The sequence below is a fragment of the Crinia signifera genome, chromosome 1, assembly GCF_055691185.1.
Source record: "Crinia signifera chromosome 1, ASM5569118v1, whole genome shotgun sequence".
In the NCBI taxonomy this organism is placed as follows: domain Eukaryota; kingdom Metazoa; phylum Chordata; class Amphibia; order Anura; family Myobatrachidae; genus Crinia; species Crinia signifera.
Window position 1 is genome coordinate 432,321,975 of NC_139217.1, and position 17,866 is coordinate 432,339,840.

General features: G+C 43.7%; 1 protein-coding gene across 2 annotated transcripts in view; it reads left to right on the plus strand.

Moving 5' to 3' along the window:
* Positions 1 to 17,465, plus strand: part of NLN (neurolysin) — an 85,023-nt gene extending 67,558 nt beyond the window's left edge. For both annotated transcript variants that reach the window (XM_083152670.1, XM_083152678.1), the window contains 3 exons: positions 1,242 to 1,370; positions 2,772 to 2,908; positions 9,558 to 17,465. In XM_083152670.1, the coding sequence (XP_083008796.1) occupies positions 1,242 to 1,370; positions 2,772 to 2,908; positions 9,558 to 9,689 (398 nt within the window). In that variant the 3' untranslated portion in view covers positions 9,690 to 17,465. The remainder of the gene's footprint in view (positions 1 to 1,241; positions 1,371 to 2,771; positions 2,909 to 9,557) is intronic.
* The last annotated feature ends 401 nt before the right edge of the window (positions 17,466 to 17,866 follow it).

Below are 17,866 nucleotides of genomic sequence, written 5' to 3' on the forward strand. Positions count from 1 at the left end.
AGTAAGCTGTTACATTGAAAGATCACATTGTACAGTGTTCTAATGTTTGGCAAACAAATCTCTGCAATGAAAGTGTTTGGGCGGTATCCTATAGCCGCAATAATTTTTTGACTAAAAAAATCTGGGGTGATTGCACGATATTTAATCGATGGTCCTTATCGGGCTATGCAATTAAAGCATTTTTTTTTTGGGAGGGGGGAGAACAATTTCCTGCTTTGGGCTGATAATGCATGGGACCTGAGATAAGTATCTGGACTCATGTGTTATCACATCTATAAGGGCTGCTTATCGGGAATTATGCTTGGCGTGTCTGAGGGACTCACAGCATAATCCCTGATAACTGCCGGCTATCGCCCCCAGTGAATCCATTAAATGTGGTAAAATACTGCTGTATGGGCCTGATTCAGACCTCATCACTATTGTCCAAATTTGCAGATGACTGTGCGTAGTTAGCCACCGCCCAGACAGAAAGAAAAAAACGCCTCATGTAAATTTATGAAAGAATTGCAAATGGTTCACTATTCGCTATCCACCCGCAAATCCATACGCTATCCTGGAGCATCAAATGGTTTTTCCAGTCTGTGCAAATGTGCGTAGCTCTGGCCCTTCCACAAATCTGCGACTGAGACAGACTGAGGCAGAGGCGTAACTCTGGGAGGCAATGGAGTCATCTGCCTCCGGGCTCCTGCTTCCAAGGGGGCACCTCTCCTCCACTGCAAGTTTGAATCAGTTAACTGAAAGCCATCAATCTCACTTCTGTGACTGACTCGCCCTCCTAACTTGATTTTTGCAAGTGTCACCCTGTATTAGAACCCATGACCTGTCTTACTGGAGACAGACACCTTACTGACTGAGCTATGGGGGGGGGGTATCAATATTTTTCTTGCCTCCGGGCAACTGGGAGAAACTTACGCCACTGGATCGAGGCCATTGCTGACGTCACAGACCTTCCCTTAAAACACCTGGGAAAGTTTTTTCCCACCCGAAAACTGCAGGTTACCACCCCCAAACACCGACTTCTTGCCAGTCAACCTCCAACCGCATTTTGTTTACAATCTATACGCATTCCTGACGCTTTTTGGGCTTGCACATGTGCGGTGTGTAAAATACACATATGCAGTCATTCGCTCAATTTGCAAAATTCATAATCAAGGTCCTATGTGTCTAATAAAGCATTTATTATTATTATTATTATCATTGTTATTATTTGTATTATTATTATCATCTCTACTTAATGCTAGGTCTCCTGACTCTTCGCCAGATTGTTCTCAGTAAACTCGACCAGTCTCTCCACACAAAGACCTCCGCTAATCCTGCCAGTGAATATGCTAAATACTCAGAGGAGATTCTGGGTATATCCGCTACCCCAGGTATTCTTTAGCCTTTTTAATTCAGAATACAGTAACTTAAGCAGGGGTTCCAAACTCGGTCCTCAGGGCACCTAACAGTTCAGGTTTTATAGCTATCCATGGCTGAGCACACATGAGTACACCAAAATGGACTGAGGTATTAATTAAGCCACTTATGCTTAAGCATGGGAAATCCCTAAAACCTGGACTGTTCGGATGCATTGAGGACCGTTTATGAACCACTGAACTAAAGAATGGAAAATTACCATAGATTTCACACAGAACTAAACATTTAATTTAAAATTAAAAGTAAATCAGTCTGGAAGGTGCAGTTTTACACATTTGCAAAACCATGTTGCGATTCAAGAGGGTGATTTTAAGGTAATATATGTAGCCAGAATTAGAATTCTTTTAGAACAACTTTTTAGGTCTCATTACAGAACCACAAGTTTAATCATTTTGAACCACCTGTGGCCTTTCTAAAGCATGCCAGTCAGTAATTACCACCTGTTGCCTAGCAATTAGATATGGATAACATGCACTTTAAAGGGGTGTACATACGGCAGGCAGGCAAAGCAGATTTGGCTAAGCCCATGGGCGATTTTGACTAGGCCAAAATTACCTTACCTGCACAATCTATTTGGCCAGGTGATATCGATGACGTGGGGTCGCCCATCGCTATCGTCAGCAGTGTACACACGGTTCAATTCTGGCTAACCTGTCTAGGCAATTGTGACTATCTGGTCAAAATTGCCTAGCACATTGCGCCGCGTGTAAACGGCTTTATGCTGGGTACACACTAGAAAATGTATCTGCAGAACAATTGGAGAGGGTTTACAGGTGGTTGTGGGATTGCCCTTGCATACAGCTTGATGTACCTATGTACAATACTTTTCACAGACATATCACTGGTAAACACTGACCGATGGTCTATCGATTCATGGGCCAAAGTGTACCCAGTTTATGAAGAACCAGCTTTAGTGTGTCACAAACATAACTGTATTTAAGAAACACCGTTCTGCAGTATCCTGACTAAATTCTAAATGACTGTTTTAAAACAGAGTTTCCCAGTATTTGTGTGATATATGCAGAAGTACAGTAGGCATTACTTTCCCTGCAGGTAGAAAATAGCACGTGCAGCCCTTGTTTTGTAATATCATTCATTCAGGTTCACATTTGTTCCATTTTAGGTTAATTTGCTCATCCTAAAATATTTCCCATAATGCCAAATCTGCAGGCTTGGTAATTACCATTCAGGTAATTACCAGGCCTGCAGATTTGGCATTATGGGACATGATGTTCGGTCTAGTACACACCAGTTGGAGAGCCACAGGTTGACCAAACCAAGTGTAGAGAGTCAGTAGCTGATCTGTATTCATTAACTTCAGTCCTTAATATGACTTTCTGTTTTGTAACTTGTAGGTACAAACATGCCGGCTACTTTTGGGCATTTGGCCGGAGGATATGATGGACAGTATTATGGCTACTTGTGGAGTGAGGTCTTCTCCATGGATATCTTCTATAGTTGTTTTAAACAGAAAGGAATAATGAACCCAGAGGTAGGATATAATGTCTCCTAATCCTGTCTTCCTCTGTCCTATTAATGCCTGTGTGTCCATTCTGAATGTCGGCATTTTGTACTATATATATATATTGTAAGACAGTGGCAGGGAAAGTCATAGACGGCAGGTACCTTTCCCCTAGAATCCTGTCTTATGGCATATAGACTGCAGGCTATTTCAATCTGTGTGGTAAGCTCCAGCTTACAAAGGGTGTTCTGTCCTGGGCTGGTAATCAGGAGAGCACCTGATTCTTTTAAAAAGGAGTCAGCCCTTTCCATAGAGGCTCTCTCTCTCCCTGGGTGCTGGAGGCAGTAAGCTGCTGCTAGAGAGAGACAAGGCTGTAAGTACTGCATTACTGGATCTATATCTGCTGTATGTGTCCAGTGTCACATAGTGTGGCCCTGGTATAGAGAGGGACGTTTATTCTGTTTAGTTAGAGCTCAGACGAGCAGGTTTTTGGGTACTTGTGGAGTATCACGGCTCCCATCGTATGGCATCGTATGCCATATGTAGTGGCATACGATGGCATACGATGCGATGCGATGTTTTACCGATTTTTGAGCATTTTTGCTCAAAAATCGTATGCCATCGCATGGCATCGTATGCCATATGTAGTGGCATACGATGTCATACGATGCGATACGATGTTTTACCGATTTTTGAGCATTTTTGCTCAAAAATCGTATGCCATCGCATGGCATCGTATGCCATATGTAATGGCATACGATGTCATACGATGCGATACGATGTTTTACCGATTTTTGAGCAAAAATGGTCAAAAATCGGTAAAACATCGGATAACATCGTATGCCATATGTAGTGGCATACGATGTCATACGATGCGATACGATGTTTTACCGATTTTTGAGCAAAAATGGTGAAAAATCGGTAAAACATCGCATGGCATTGTATGCCATTGATGCGATACGATGTTTTACCGATTTTTGAGCCATTTTAGCTCAAAAATCGTATGCGATCGCATCGGATGCCATACGATGGCATCCGATGCGATGCGATGGCACCCGATTTTGCACTGAAATGCATCAGAATGCATTGAAATGTGTATTAAAGTAGTGAAATGCCCCCAAATGCCATTTTTTATAGTGCACCACCCCCACTATCAACGTCAACCCGAAGCGTGGCGAGCGCAGCGAGCCCGCGAGGGGCGGCGGTACGCGTCCTACGACCTTTTCATACCCCCACTATCCACGTCGGCGTGGAGTTGAGAATAGAATAGTGTGGCGAGCGCAGCGAGCCACCGAGCCCGAAGCGTGGCGAGCGCAGCGAGCCCCGCGAGGGGACGCGGATACCTGTAAAGCCCGCGAGGAGACGCGTATAGCTGTGAAGGTATCCGCGTCCCCTCGCGGGGCTCGCTGCGCTCGCCACGCTTCGGGCTCGGTGGCTCGCTGCGCTCGCCACACTATTCTATTCTCAACTCCACGCCGACGTGGATAGTGGGGGTATGAAAAGGTCGTAGGACGCGTACCGCCGCCCCTCGCGGGCTCGCTGCGCTCGCCACGCTTCGGGTTGACGTTGATAGTGGGGGTGGTGCACTATGAAAAATGGCATTCTGATGCATTTCAGTGCAAAATCGGGTGCCATCGCATCGCATCGGATGCCATCGTATGGCATCCGATGCGATCGCATACGATTTTTGAGCTAAAATGGCTCAAAAATCGGTAAAACATCGTATCGCATCGATGGCATACGATGCCATGCGATGTTTTACCGATTTTTCATCATTTTTGCTCAAAAATCGGTAAAACATCGTATCGCATCATATGACATCGTATGCCACTACATATGGCATACGATGTTATCCGATGTTTTACCGATTTTTCACCATTTTTGCTCAAAAATCGGTAAAACATCGTATCGCATCGTATGACATCGTATGCCACTACATATGGCATACGATGTTATCCGATGTTTTACCGATTTTTGACCATTTTTGCTCAAAAATCGGTAAAACATCGTATCGCATCGTATGACATCGTATGCCACTACATATGGCATACGATGTTATGCGATGGCATACGATTTTTGAGCTAAAATAGTCAAAAATCGGTAAAACATCGCATCGCATCGTATGCCATCGTATGCCACATGCGATGCGATGCGATGCGATTTTTAGCATACGATCTGCATACGATGCAGGTCGTGGGAGCCGTGATACTCCACAAGTACCGGTTTTTGTTTTCTGTTTTGCCTGAAGTGTAAAGGCTGTTGTTAGTTTCTTGCTCTGAGTGCTGCAATAAAACTCAGGCAAGCCCTGTTTTGGACCCAAGCCGTGATGTCACTGTCTAAGTCTGTGCCAAATCCTCACCTGTGCCTACCCGTTTGATGCTAAAACCCCACATATGGTGGAGAATGCGAGCAGGCATCTCACTTAAAGAGACATACATCGAACTATAGGACTTTTTGCTACAGCAAGCTGGAAGTTGTTGCTAAAGGCAACCAGCCACAAGTGAGTGTCTGGAGTGCACTGATACTTGCATGTCCTGGCTAAAGGCTGCTGTAACACTGCAACAGGAGACTGTTAAAATGGAGGACCTTTTAAAACACTTGGTGCAGGCAAACGCATGTCAGCAAAAGGTGCATGAGGAGGCCATGCGTGCCCAGGCTGAAACCAATGTTTTGCTGCTTGAATCCAACAGACTAGCCTTAAAGGAACAGCAGCAAATTAATCTGCAATTACAAGAGCTCTTCAACATGTTTACCCGTACCGGCATACCCAAAGAGATCCTTACCGATCAAGGAACCCCCTTCATGTCTAAAGTCATGAAAGAGTTGTGTACACTGTTGAAAATTAAGCATCTCCGTACATCGGTGTATCACCCACAAACTGACGGTCTTGTTGAAAGGTTTAATAAAACATTAAAGGGGATGTTGAAGAGGGTAGTGAGCAAAGATGGGAAGGACTGGGACTGTCTTCTGCCTTATTTGATGTTTGCGGTTCGTGAGGTGCCCCAATCATCCACAGGTTTTTCCCCTTTTGAGCTAGTATATGGCAGACATCCTCGTGGACTGCTTGATATAGCAAAGGAAACTTGGGAACAGGAGACTACACCCTACAAGAGTGTCATTGAGCATATTTCTCTTATGCAAGACAGAATTGCTGCGGTCATGCCTATAGTCAGGGAACACTTAGAGCAGTCCCAAGAAGCACAAAGTCGAGTGTATAACAGGTCAGCCAGGGTAAGAAGCTTTAACCCAGGTGATCGCGTGTTGGTATTAGTGCCCACCGTAGAAAGCAAATTTCTTGCTAAGTGGCAAGGGCCTTATGAGATCATCGAAAAAGTGGGAAGTGTAAATTATAAAGTGTATCAACCAGGTAAACGGAAGCAAGAACAGTTGTACCATGTGAACTTAATTAAACCCTGGAAAGACAGAGAGGCTCTGACAGCTGTAAGTGCCCCCTCTAGTGATAGCCCAGAGGTGCGTGTGTCAGAGACCCTGTCCAAATCCCAGAAGCAGGAAACTAAAGAGTTAGTACAAAGGAATTATGATGTGTTCTCAGAACTTCCAGGGCGCACCACAGCCATAAAACATGACATTGTCACCGAACCTGGAGTTCGGGTACGCTTAAAACCCTATAGAGTACCAGAAGCGCGTAGACAGGCCATATCTGGGGAGGTCCAGAAAATGTTAGACCTAGGGGTTATCGAGGAGTCTAAAAGTGAGTGGTCAAGCCCGATTGTATTAATTCCAAAACCAGATGGCTCTTTGCGCTTCTGTAATGACTTCCGGAAGCTGAACGAGGTATCAAAATTTGATGCCTACCCAATGCCAAGAGTTGATGAGTTAATTGAAAGACTTGGTCATGCTAGATATTTCTCTACCCTCGACTTAACTAAAGGTTACTGGCAAGTACCTCTTACCGATAGTGCCAAAGAGAAAACAGCGTTTGTCACCCCCGATGGTCTGTTTCAATATCTCTGTTTGCCTTTTGGGTTGCATGGGGCTCCAGCAACTTTTCAAAGGTTAATGGACATTGTTCTTAAACCCCATCGTCAGTATGCCTCGGCATATCTAGACGACATCATAATTTTTAGTGATGACTGGAAGAGTCATTTACCCAAAGTCCAGGCGGTCCTAAATTCCCTCAGAGAGGCGGGGTTGACAGCGAACCCACAAAAGTGTACTTTAGGCCTCGAGGAGGCACGTTACCTGGGGTATGTTATCGGGAGAGGTATAATAAAGCCTCAAATAAATAAAGTGGAGGCTATCCAAAACTGGCCTCGTCCTTCGACAAAAAAACAAGTCAGGGCTTTTTTGGGAATTCTGGGGTATTACCGTAGGTTCATTCCCCAGTTTGCAACCATGGCGGCGCCCCTAACCGATCTTACCAAAGGAGGTAAGGCAGTTATGGTCAGCTGGAACCCAGAGGCTGAAAGGGCATTCCAAGAATTAAAAGTGGCCCTTTGTAATCAACCAGTCCTGATCACTCCAGATTTTAAAAAAGAGTTTGTCGTACAGACTGATGCTTCTGATGTGGGACTAGGTGCTGTCCTCTCCCAAGAAGTTGGTGGAGAGGAACACCCGGTAACATATTTGAGCAGGAAGCTCACACCTGCGGAGAGAAACTACAGTATAGTTGAGCGGGAGTGCTTAGCAATCAAGTGGGCCCTTGAATCTCTAAAGTACTATCTCTTAGGACGCTCCTTTAGATTAATCACTGACCACTCCCCACTTATATGGATGTACCAAGCCAAAGAGAGAAATGCAAGGGTCACGAGATGGTTTCTCAATTTGCAAAATTTCAAATTTACAGTGGAACACAGAGCAGGAAGGCTTCAGGGTAATGCCGATGCCCTATCCCGAACATACTGCCAGTTGGCAGACAGTGTCCGACCCCACAGGTTCGAACAGAGGGGGAGGGTATGTAAGACAGTGGCAGGGAAAGTCATAGACGGCAGGTACCTTTCCCCTAGAATCCTGTCTTATGGCATATAGACTGCAGGCTATTTCAATCTGTGTGGTAAGCTCCAGCTTACAAAGGGTGTTCTGTCCTGGGCTGGTAATCAGGAGAGCACCTGATTCTTTTAAAAAGGAGTCAGCCCTTTCCATAGAGGCTCTCTCTCTCCCTGGGTGCTGGAGGCAGTAAGCTGCTGCTAGAGAGAGACAAGGCTGTAAGTACTGCATTACTGGATCTATATCTGCTGTATGTGTCCAGTGTCACATAGTGTGGCCCTGGTATAGAGAGGGACGTTTATTCTGTTTAGTTAGAGCTCAGACGAGCAGGTTTTTGTTTTCTGTTTTGCCTGAAGTGTAAAGGCTGTTGTTAGTTTCTTGCTCTGAGTGCTGCAATAAAACTCAGGCAAGCCCTGTTTTGGACCCAAGCCGTGATGTCACTGTCTAAGTCTGTGCCAAATCCTCACCTGTGCCTACCCGTTTGATGCTAAAACCCCACAATATATATATATATATATATATATATATATATATATATATATATATATACACACACACACATACACAAACACATACACTTGTGCAAATTAATTGAATCAATGAATTGATTCAAATCCCAACGATTTTAGGGCAAAATCCCAGTATCCTGCTGATCCCGGGATTGGCCTCCCTAATCCCAACTGAACGGGCATTTACATGTGCCTACCCAGTTGTGATGTCAGTCCCTGACAGCCTCTGCGGGCGCTCTGCTGACTGCCTGTACACACAGCACAATGTGCTGCTATATCTAGGCTGCACAGCCAACCTGATAGCTGTCAGCAACATCATTCACAGACATATCAGGGGTACACACCTGTGATGCCACTTCACCATATATGGGTTGTTCAGTTGAACTTCTGATAAATCATCTCATTTGTTTCCAGCTTTAGTAACTGCTGTCCGACAATAGTTATGTTGTGATGCGTGCCCTTGCCAGGCGTAGGGGAACCCAGGACATCCATGCAAGTCATTTTTCTGTGATGGGGTTTGTCTTCTGATAATTTACCAATAATTCAATTTGCAGCACATGGTGGGGTTTAGCGCACAATTTGATGGTGTGAACGATGGTGGCATGCCATCACAGCGGCAACTATGGCTACAGATGCCAAAGAGGTTGCAGCCTCGCGTGACTTGGAATTAGCCCGATATATATCTGTGAGAATGCGTAGAGTGAGCTACTGTGGGAGAGATGAAAACTTTAGAGGGAGATACAGTACTAACTGCTGCTAAATGCTATATTAAAGCCTGTGTTTCAAAAATGACAGGAGCTGATTGGTTGGCAGTTTATTGCTCTCTATTTTATCTCCTTCCAAGCTGTGATAACGCTCCCCTCTGCATCGGAACATTTTCCCATTAAATGCCGTTAACACCATTAAGTAGACCGTGTCCGAGGACTTTTCCACATGCTCTGAATCCAACTAAATTATTTTGTTTGCCAGTTGAAACATCAGCTAAGACCCTCAGCGAATAATTAGCGTGTGGTGGTTCTTTCCAGGCTCTTGTGTTAGTTCTGTAGGTTAATGACCTTTGTGGAGGTGGGGAATAGTGACTGAATCTCCGCCAAACTAAACAGTAAAACCTGGCAGATCAATTAATCTTCTGTCACCTTTTTCTACCCTCCGCTCTTTTCTGTGGGGCTGAGATCCTGGCTACAAAGTACCGTGGTTTTCTTTGTTTTTTTTTTCACTTCTAGGTTGGAATGAAATACAGAAACCTTATCCTGAAACCCGGAGGTTCCGTGGATGGAATGGATTTGCTGCGAGAATTCCTAGGTCGTGAGCCAAACCAAAAAGCCTTTCTCTTGAGTAAAGGACTAAGCCTATAAAATACAAAGTTATCCTTTCTATGTTTATTAGTAGACATGTAGCCCGAATTAAAAAAAATCAAACTAATTAAAATACATATAAAAAAACTAAAACACATAACCGATACATTTTATGAAGCAAAAACGGAAGCGGTTTTATTTAATTTACTATACTGTACAGAAGTAACGTTGTAGAACCCACTTATTTCACTGCCCACAGTTGAAAACCACCAAGCACAAATTACATTACTGTTGGAATCTGAGGATACTTGGCATGTGTAGTGTGATGCACTAGTCACATGTTTATATGTTTATGACACGGCGCGTTGCTGCGGATACCATGCATGTGATTGTATTTTGCAAGCATGGTTTTGGATTTATCTCTGTCCTGGCGGTTCACTGATAAGTGACCATTTCACAGAATTTATTGGTAGACAATGTCATTAAAGCATCACAAAGTGGATCTGTCATGAAGGGTGGTTTATGGTACTCGCAAGTAGGAAAGTCAAGGTTCCCACTCTATGATAATGCAGAATGGGTTTCTTTATGTTTAGAGAACTGCTCCCACCCTCCTCTTTCTTCTTAATGTCAACTTATGACCTCTCCTGTTCCCCTTTTTAAGCACAGAAGGGTTCCCCTAAGTATATTATACATGGAGTTTGGAAAGTCCCTCTACAATGACTCTCCTCGCAGAGAATGTAATATGACAACATAATTATTTTTAAAGCATTCATTTATATGAAATAAAAGAGAATTTGGTACTTATTTGTATTAAGCGTTGTCCCTGTCTCGCCTCCCACAGCTTTAGAAGAAATGGGTGAGTCAGCGCTCACTTTGGAGGGACTTTCCGAACTCCAGTTACTATGATATGCACTTATAATGATGACACAGTCAGAAAGTTGACCGTTGATATTGGGATTAGGCTGCGGTTAAGCTTAGGGCTGTAACCACCTGTAACGCTACAGTATGTCGCCTTAATGTCTGTGTGTACATTCTGAATGTCGACATTATGTAATATATATATATATACACATACACACACCATTGTGCAAATTAATTGAAACAAGCAATGAAAATTACATTATTTAGATTTTCACCTCGGATTTTATTTCAAACAAAATTTTAGTACTTTGTATGACTTCTTTGTTTTTAAAAAAGCAATTTTCCACTGTTTGGCATAGAATCCAACAAATTGAAACAGTTATCATTGGTGATTTTAGGGTCATGGTAGTTAGATTTGGTTAGTGAATACTATAAGCGCTTCTCTATCCTGCTGCAAAGTCCTGATTTACCTGCTAAGCAGAATAGGCCCAAATGACACATTTTATATCACATCTTTATCTGGAATCCTAAACCTTTATCTTGCGTAGAGACATATATAGATATAGATTTTTACATATGTATATTTATAGGGCACCACAAAGTTTTGCAGCACCGCACACCGCACACAGCACTGAAGCGCACCGGGTAGACCGCATAATACAGTTATGGGATGCACCATCATATATTAGCACAGGTCATAGAAATATAGTGTGGAGGAATTATACCACAGGAGGGAGGGCCCTGCTTGTGAGAGCTTACACTGTATTAAGAGAGATAAGTGTGCTGGTAGTAGAGACACAACGGGGGAGATTACACAAGTCTTGGAGAGAGATAAAAATGGAAAATTTGATCATAGCAACCAATCGACTTCTGTCATTTTTCCAGTACAGTCTGTACGTTGATAGCTAGAAGCTAATAGGGTTTAAATTAAAATAAATACATTTGCACCCCTTGCATGGCTACATGGTTCATTCCAGGTGCAAACTTTTTTGTTTTCTTTAGTTTGCTCTTAATTGTGAATGAGGCCCAGTGGGAACATTCCATGTGTTAAACGGCAGCAATGGATCTACCTAGCCATACACACGGGGTGATTACAGACCCATTTCTGAGTGATCTGTCTAGATCGCTTAGAAATTAAGCACGAATCGCCCGTGTATCTGACCCCAGCAATGCCAGCTCCACGTGTCGCTGTCACCTGACTAGATTTATGCTGCATGCAGTATAAGTCTAGTTATCACCAGTGCTCTCTCAATTGAGAACACAGGCTGTGACAGATCGTTCAGCACACTGCTCACGTTGCCCCATGAGTACAAGGGCATTAGAGATCGGAGTGAGAGGCAGCCAACCCAGTTTAGCATTAGGGAGATGAGGGCGGCGAGAGGGGAAGAGGGTGAGAGCTGTGGGTGTGGTATAACACACCGACAGTCGGAATTCCGACAGTCATTTCTCTGACGTCAGAATCCCAACTGCACAGCAGGGGGAGCGCAATGAAGCCCCTTGTGGGCTCACTGCGCTCGTCACGCTGCGGGCACTGTGGCTGCGCTCGCCACCTATTTTATTCTCCCTCTATGGGGGTCGTGGACCCCCACAAGGGAGCAGTCGGGATTCCGACGTCGGAGTAATGACTGTCGGAATCCCCACTGTCGGGGAGCCGTCCGGCACCCGAGAGCTGTGTAGGTGAGGGTCAGCATAGATGAAGTAGATTCTTAGTATGATATGAAGCAAATCTCTGTTCTGTCTCATAATTATCATTGCAGTGTGTAATTCTTAATTTCTATGAACAACTGAACTCTGTGTGTTCCGCCTTCACACAAATTAGCTCATTCTGTTTTGCTGCCAGAGCAAGAAATGAGTTTACACAAGCTCTCTCAGCCCTGTACCGTGACTGTATAATGAGATTTGCATTCGGGGAGTTTGTTAGTAAAGGACGCTGTAAACTTCCAGTGCTTTCACGGATGCTTCACTTACTTTAATTATTTTAGAGGTCACACGTCTAAATCCAAGCTGTCTTGTCCATGTAGAAATATTGAATTCTGGACTCCAGCGTCCCTGAGGAGCAGCTGGCAGGCAGACAGGACTATTTCAGATTTATGGTCATCACACTGGCCAAACCGGATCTGTTACACTTCAGACTTCTATAGGACAACCGGAGAAGATTACAGGAGAGAATGGCTATTACTTCATTAAATATAGTTGTAGATAAATTAAGACATCTTACAAGATAAGCATGGTCGCTACATTCTGAATTGCACCAAACACAGATTTACAATTGAATTCGAAGGCTTGAGTACCCCTGGTCGGTCTGTACGTGATAATTAGATTAACAAAACCTCATTATAATGTCAACATGATTAACATGTCAACCTAAAACTCGAATGAATGTTAAGGGTGAAAATGCTTGTCGATATTGTCACCATGTTGCCATTTTGTCAATGTCGACATGCTGGAAGTCAACCCTCTTCTTGTCGATATGTCTTTCAACAACTTGACTATACAGGTTGAGTATCCCTTATGTGAAATGCTCGAGACCACAAGCATTTCGGTTAAGAGATTTTATGGTTTTGGGATTTTTTTATATTTTTTTAAACATACTTACCTGGTCCCACGGCGTCCCCGGCGGCCTTCAGGATCTTCTTCAGCGGTCCCAGGGGTTCAATGCGTTTCGTTTGCAGGCGCGCCAATGATGCACGGTGCACTCCTGGGACTGCTGAAGAAGATCCTGAAGGCCGCCGAGGACATCAGGGGACTTGGTAAGTATATAAAAAGGAGCAGGGAAAAAACATCCAAAATATTTAAAAAAAAACATGTTTTTTGGAATATTTCGGATAAGAGATCTCCAGATATAGGAGACTCTACCTGTATTGACATATAGACACACAGAACTTCATTGCAAATAAGAACCGCCATCTAGTCCAGTGATGGCTAACCTTGACACTCCAATTGTTGTTGAACTAGCATGGCCAAAAACTGTAGCAGGGCATGCTGGGATGTGTAGTTCAACAACAGCTGGAGTGTCAAGGTTAGCCATCACTGATCTAGTCTGGCCTACAGACATGTACAGGCACATGCTTACACACCAGGGGTATGTTTTTGTTGATAGCCAATGAACCTACTAGTATATATTTGGATTGTGAGAGGAAAACAGTATCCGGAGGAAACCTGGCTAAGTACGGGGAGAATATACAAACCACACAGTTAGGACCATGGTGAGAAGGTAACCCATGACCTCAGTATTGTGATGCAGTAATGCTAACCATTACACCATCCATACTGAAATATGAATGTCACTATGGGGTCCCAGTGACTATCTACAACAAACCAGCACAACTGGTGCTCAAGATTTGGTGGAACCCTGCCACTTAGGGCCTTATTCTGCTTGGTGCAGTCCGTTCCGAATTCTTTCGGAGGGCGCATTTTAGCCGTCTGCGCATGCGTAGGCAACGCCATGCGCATGTGCAACGTAGTGTCTCCGCACTCGTTCTCGCCAAGACCGTCCAGAAATGTGCACCGAATTGCGTCGGGAAATATGGGCGCCATGTGGGAGTACACAAGGGCGTGGTTTCAAAGTGGGCAAAACTGGGCGTAAATCGGGGCGTACACGTGGGAGTGCATGAACTGTGGTAGGCGTGCATTCGGAGAGGACACCGACTGCAAGCGAACCAACACGCATGAAATATGCAGTGTCCATAAGCAAGTTTCCGTTTGCGGAGACCACTTGTTCATGCGCTAGGCATTCGGTTCGCCCAATTAGTACGCCCGCACCTGAAGCACTCTCAGCTGACCACAATACAATCCACTCCTCTACTCATTAGTGATTAATTACACTCTTTTCACAGGTTCAATTGGAACCACTAAGACAGGTAAAGGGGCAACAATGAAGTAATACCACTTAACATGATGTAAGGGTTAATCTAAAGTGCTAGTAATGTGTTTAAGTATCAATTAGGAATTAATTACTTAAATTTAAAAATAAACAATTTGTAATGAGGTTGGCTAATTGCATAAGTGTGTCATGTTGCAGAAGCATGAGTTCCAATTAGAGTAGTGAGGTTTGCGGAAATACACCAAATCGGTGCGTACGGCCAGCTTCCCGTTTGGACGTGGTAAGACCGTGCAGAATCTTTGTGTTCCCACCGCACACGCACGTTTGGATGAAGTCCGAAGACACTCCCTCTTCTTAGTGAGTCCGTCCGAAGGGATGCAGACCAACTGTGGGCGTGTGTTCTTAGAATGTCCGCACGGCGTGGCGTTCGGTCAGTTCCGAAATAATTCGGAACGGACCGCACCAAGCAGAATAAGGTCCTTAGTTAGTACTATGTAACACCTTGCATGGTAGAACTCAGCTTACTAACATATATCCAACTACAAATATATTCTGGCTTTAGAAGTTGTTTCCCACTCCCCAGTGAAAGGCTTTTCTAGATTATAAATATTCCGAGGTCATCTTGCAGGCAACACATGCTCACAATGTCCCCATAGGGTTTCAGTAATATACAAGTCTGGGGACTGCAAAGGCCATTCCAAAGCCTTGAGCTTTTCAATCCCGTAAGTGCTTTATTTCAAGGTGTGTTCAAGATCATCTCTCTGAAAATAGTCATCTGCCTTCCAGCTTCTACGCTGACTCTCGGCAATCAGCATCTAGAATTTGTAGATGTTGAGTTGAATTTATTCTCCCACCTGGACTATATTTCCTCTGTCACTCCAGTACCAAAGCCTAATAAATCCACCCCCATGCTTGACATTAGTTTCATCAGCCGACAGTACTTTGTTCCAAAAAATGCTGGCTGTTCTAATTATTGTTCTGCAGACCTCAGATGTTGACTTTGGTGATGAAGTCATAGAAATGTTTCCTACTGACCGCTCCATGTGCAGATCATTACTGTGTAAGCCGCACTGTACTGGGGGCCAGGGCTCTGTCAATGTGACGTGTGTATTCTGCTTTGCGTATCTGACCACTTCAGCAGACGTTCTAACAGATCATTTTCTGGGTTTTCCAGATTGAGCCTTGATTGCAAGTTCCACTTTACTTCCAGTTTCTTGCTGATGTATCTGACTGTGGAATTTCAATCTGGAAACCCTTATATTCTTTCATTTTCCCCTGCTTTGTAATTATTATCGATTATTATATTAATTTTCAAGTCGATCGTTAAGGGGTGTTTTGTGAGAGGAGGGGATTGTGTCCCACGCTCGCCCTGCACCCATTACAGATAGACTCAACATCCAGAAGGAGTTTAAAGAGGCCAAGCATTTATTCAGATGTAGAATTGTCTGAGGTTGGTTTCCTTTTATACTTAATAAAGCCATTTTATTTTGACAATGTGTGACTGAGATAGTAACACATTAGCTTTCTGATGGTTCAGTGGGGCTAATTCAGATGTGCTTGCAGTTGCTATTGCTGACGCTTACATAGAAGCAGCAGCTATAACACTAATATGGTCATGTGACCGCTCCTGCTGCATTACGGATCCAAAACTGCATCCTAGAGCAACAGCAAACCTTGGACCATAGGCTGGCTGCATGACCTACGAGATGATCAAGGCAGCTACTGTAAATTTTAAAATGTTATCGTCTGATAGAGATCTCTGGCCTCTTCTCGGTTGCCAATATCGTTCAGTGTCCTCACCGGGACCCTCTAAACATGCAGGTCTCTTGGCTATATTGCCAAATTGACCTGCATGTTTGGAAGACATCAATCTTTAATGACATGCGGGAGTTAACAATATTGAGTGTACACACTTGGCCGGGGGCGGCCAAACTGGTCCTCGAGATCTAGCAACGGTCCACGTTTTCCAAATCACCTACCTGGTGCACAGCTGTAGTCATTACTAACTGACACATTTTCAAACCTGCTGCATTCATTCCTACTATAGATCCACAGGTTACCTGAGAAACATGAACTGTTGGTAGATCTTGAGGACAGGTTTGGCCACCCCTGCACTAGGCGATACTTGGAACAATATCACCTACTGTGTAAAGGGCTATAGATTTAGAAAACAAATATTTGTGCAGCTACATGTGCAGAACCACTCTCAATCAGAGATTCAATGAAACATGCAATTTTACCAGTCCTAAACCTTTGCATACAACTTTATATAATATTCTAAAATTCTCATAAAGATTTTTGAATTTACTGAGATTTTTGTATACACTGAGATCAGACAAAACAATCCAAGCCGTAGAGCAACTTGTAAATGTAATCTTACTGATCAGATCACATTGCCTACAAATCAGAAATTGTGTGATATTTTTATTATGTTCAATAGACCATGGATTTGTATTGGTGTATAAAACCTGTAAAAATGTACTGCCGGTTTAAAGGTTTAAATTAAGTATATTCAAAATAAAATAAATATGAATTATTACTGTGGCCTCGAGACAAGTCAGTTCAGGCATTTATTTGCCAACTGCCGCATTATTTTCAGTGGAAATGGTGGTCAGAACAGATTTCTGAATTTGCTAAGGAAATATGTGTATCTTTAAAAAAACACTAACTGATTGTTATGTTAAAATCCATCTATATACTGTAATAGTGTTATTGTAAAATAACTTGCAAGGGCTTAGACCAGAGTAGTCCTCTGTACCATAAGCGGCTGGTCATTGCTTAATTGGTGAAACATCACATTGGTAAGTGCCTGTTACAAATTCTTTAAGGCTACATAGATGTTTGTATTCTCTACAAGATCAGATGAACATTATGTTCCGGCCGTGCAAGCAGTAGAGAAAACTTGCTCGTGATGTTGGCAAGAAGATGCCAGAAGTTAAGCTGGCCATACACTTATACGATTTTGGCCCTTTTCACCCGATTCTGACGGATTGGGCCGAGAAATAGGGGGGAAAGTGCCCAAATCATATTTGCCTAACCTCCAATTCTAATCCGATGTGTGGTCCCGTTCGCATCGGGTCTGGAGATCGCAAGTGTAATAGGGTGTAAGAATCCAAAACTTTGTGATTTGGGGACAGTTTTCTCTTTTTTTTGGGGGGGGGGGGGGCAGTTTTTGTTTTTTTTTGGGGGGGGGGGGTTTTAAGCGGCAATCAATTGCATGGCAAAAACACTGCCCCCCCCCCCCCCCCCCCCCAGTGTAATTGATTGCCACTTTTAAATAATGGGGAAAAAAACTCTCCCAAAATCGCTTACTTTCCAATTCTCACACCCTGCCACATTTGGCCCATCGTATGTTAAAGGATCGCTTACAAATTTACAGAATGCGGTTGAACCGCTGGGGAGTCCAGCGGCTCCCCAGTGTTCAGTTGTCGAGGTATCGCATGTGAGCCTTTAATCACCAACTAACCTGCTGTTCATATATAGACAAAGTGAATGTCATCGCAATGACGAATAGAAAGGAGATGACTCCTGGTCACATGTAACTTGTTTGACA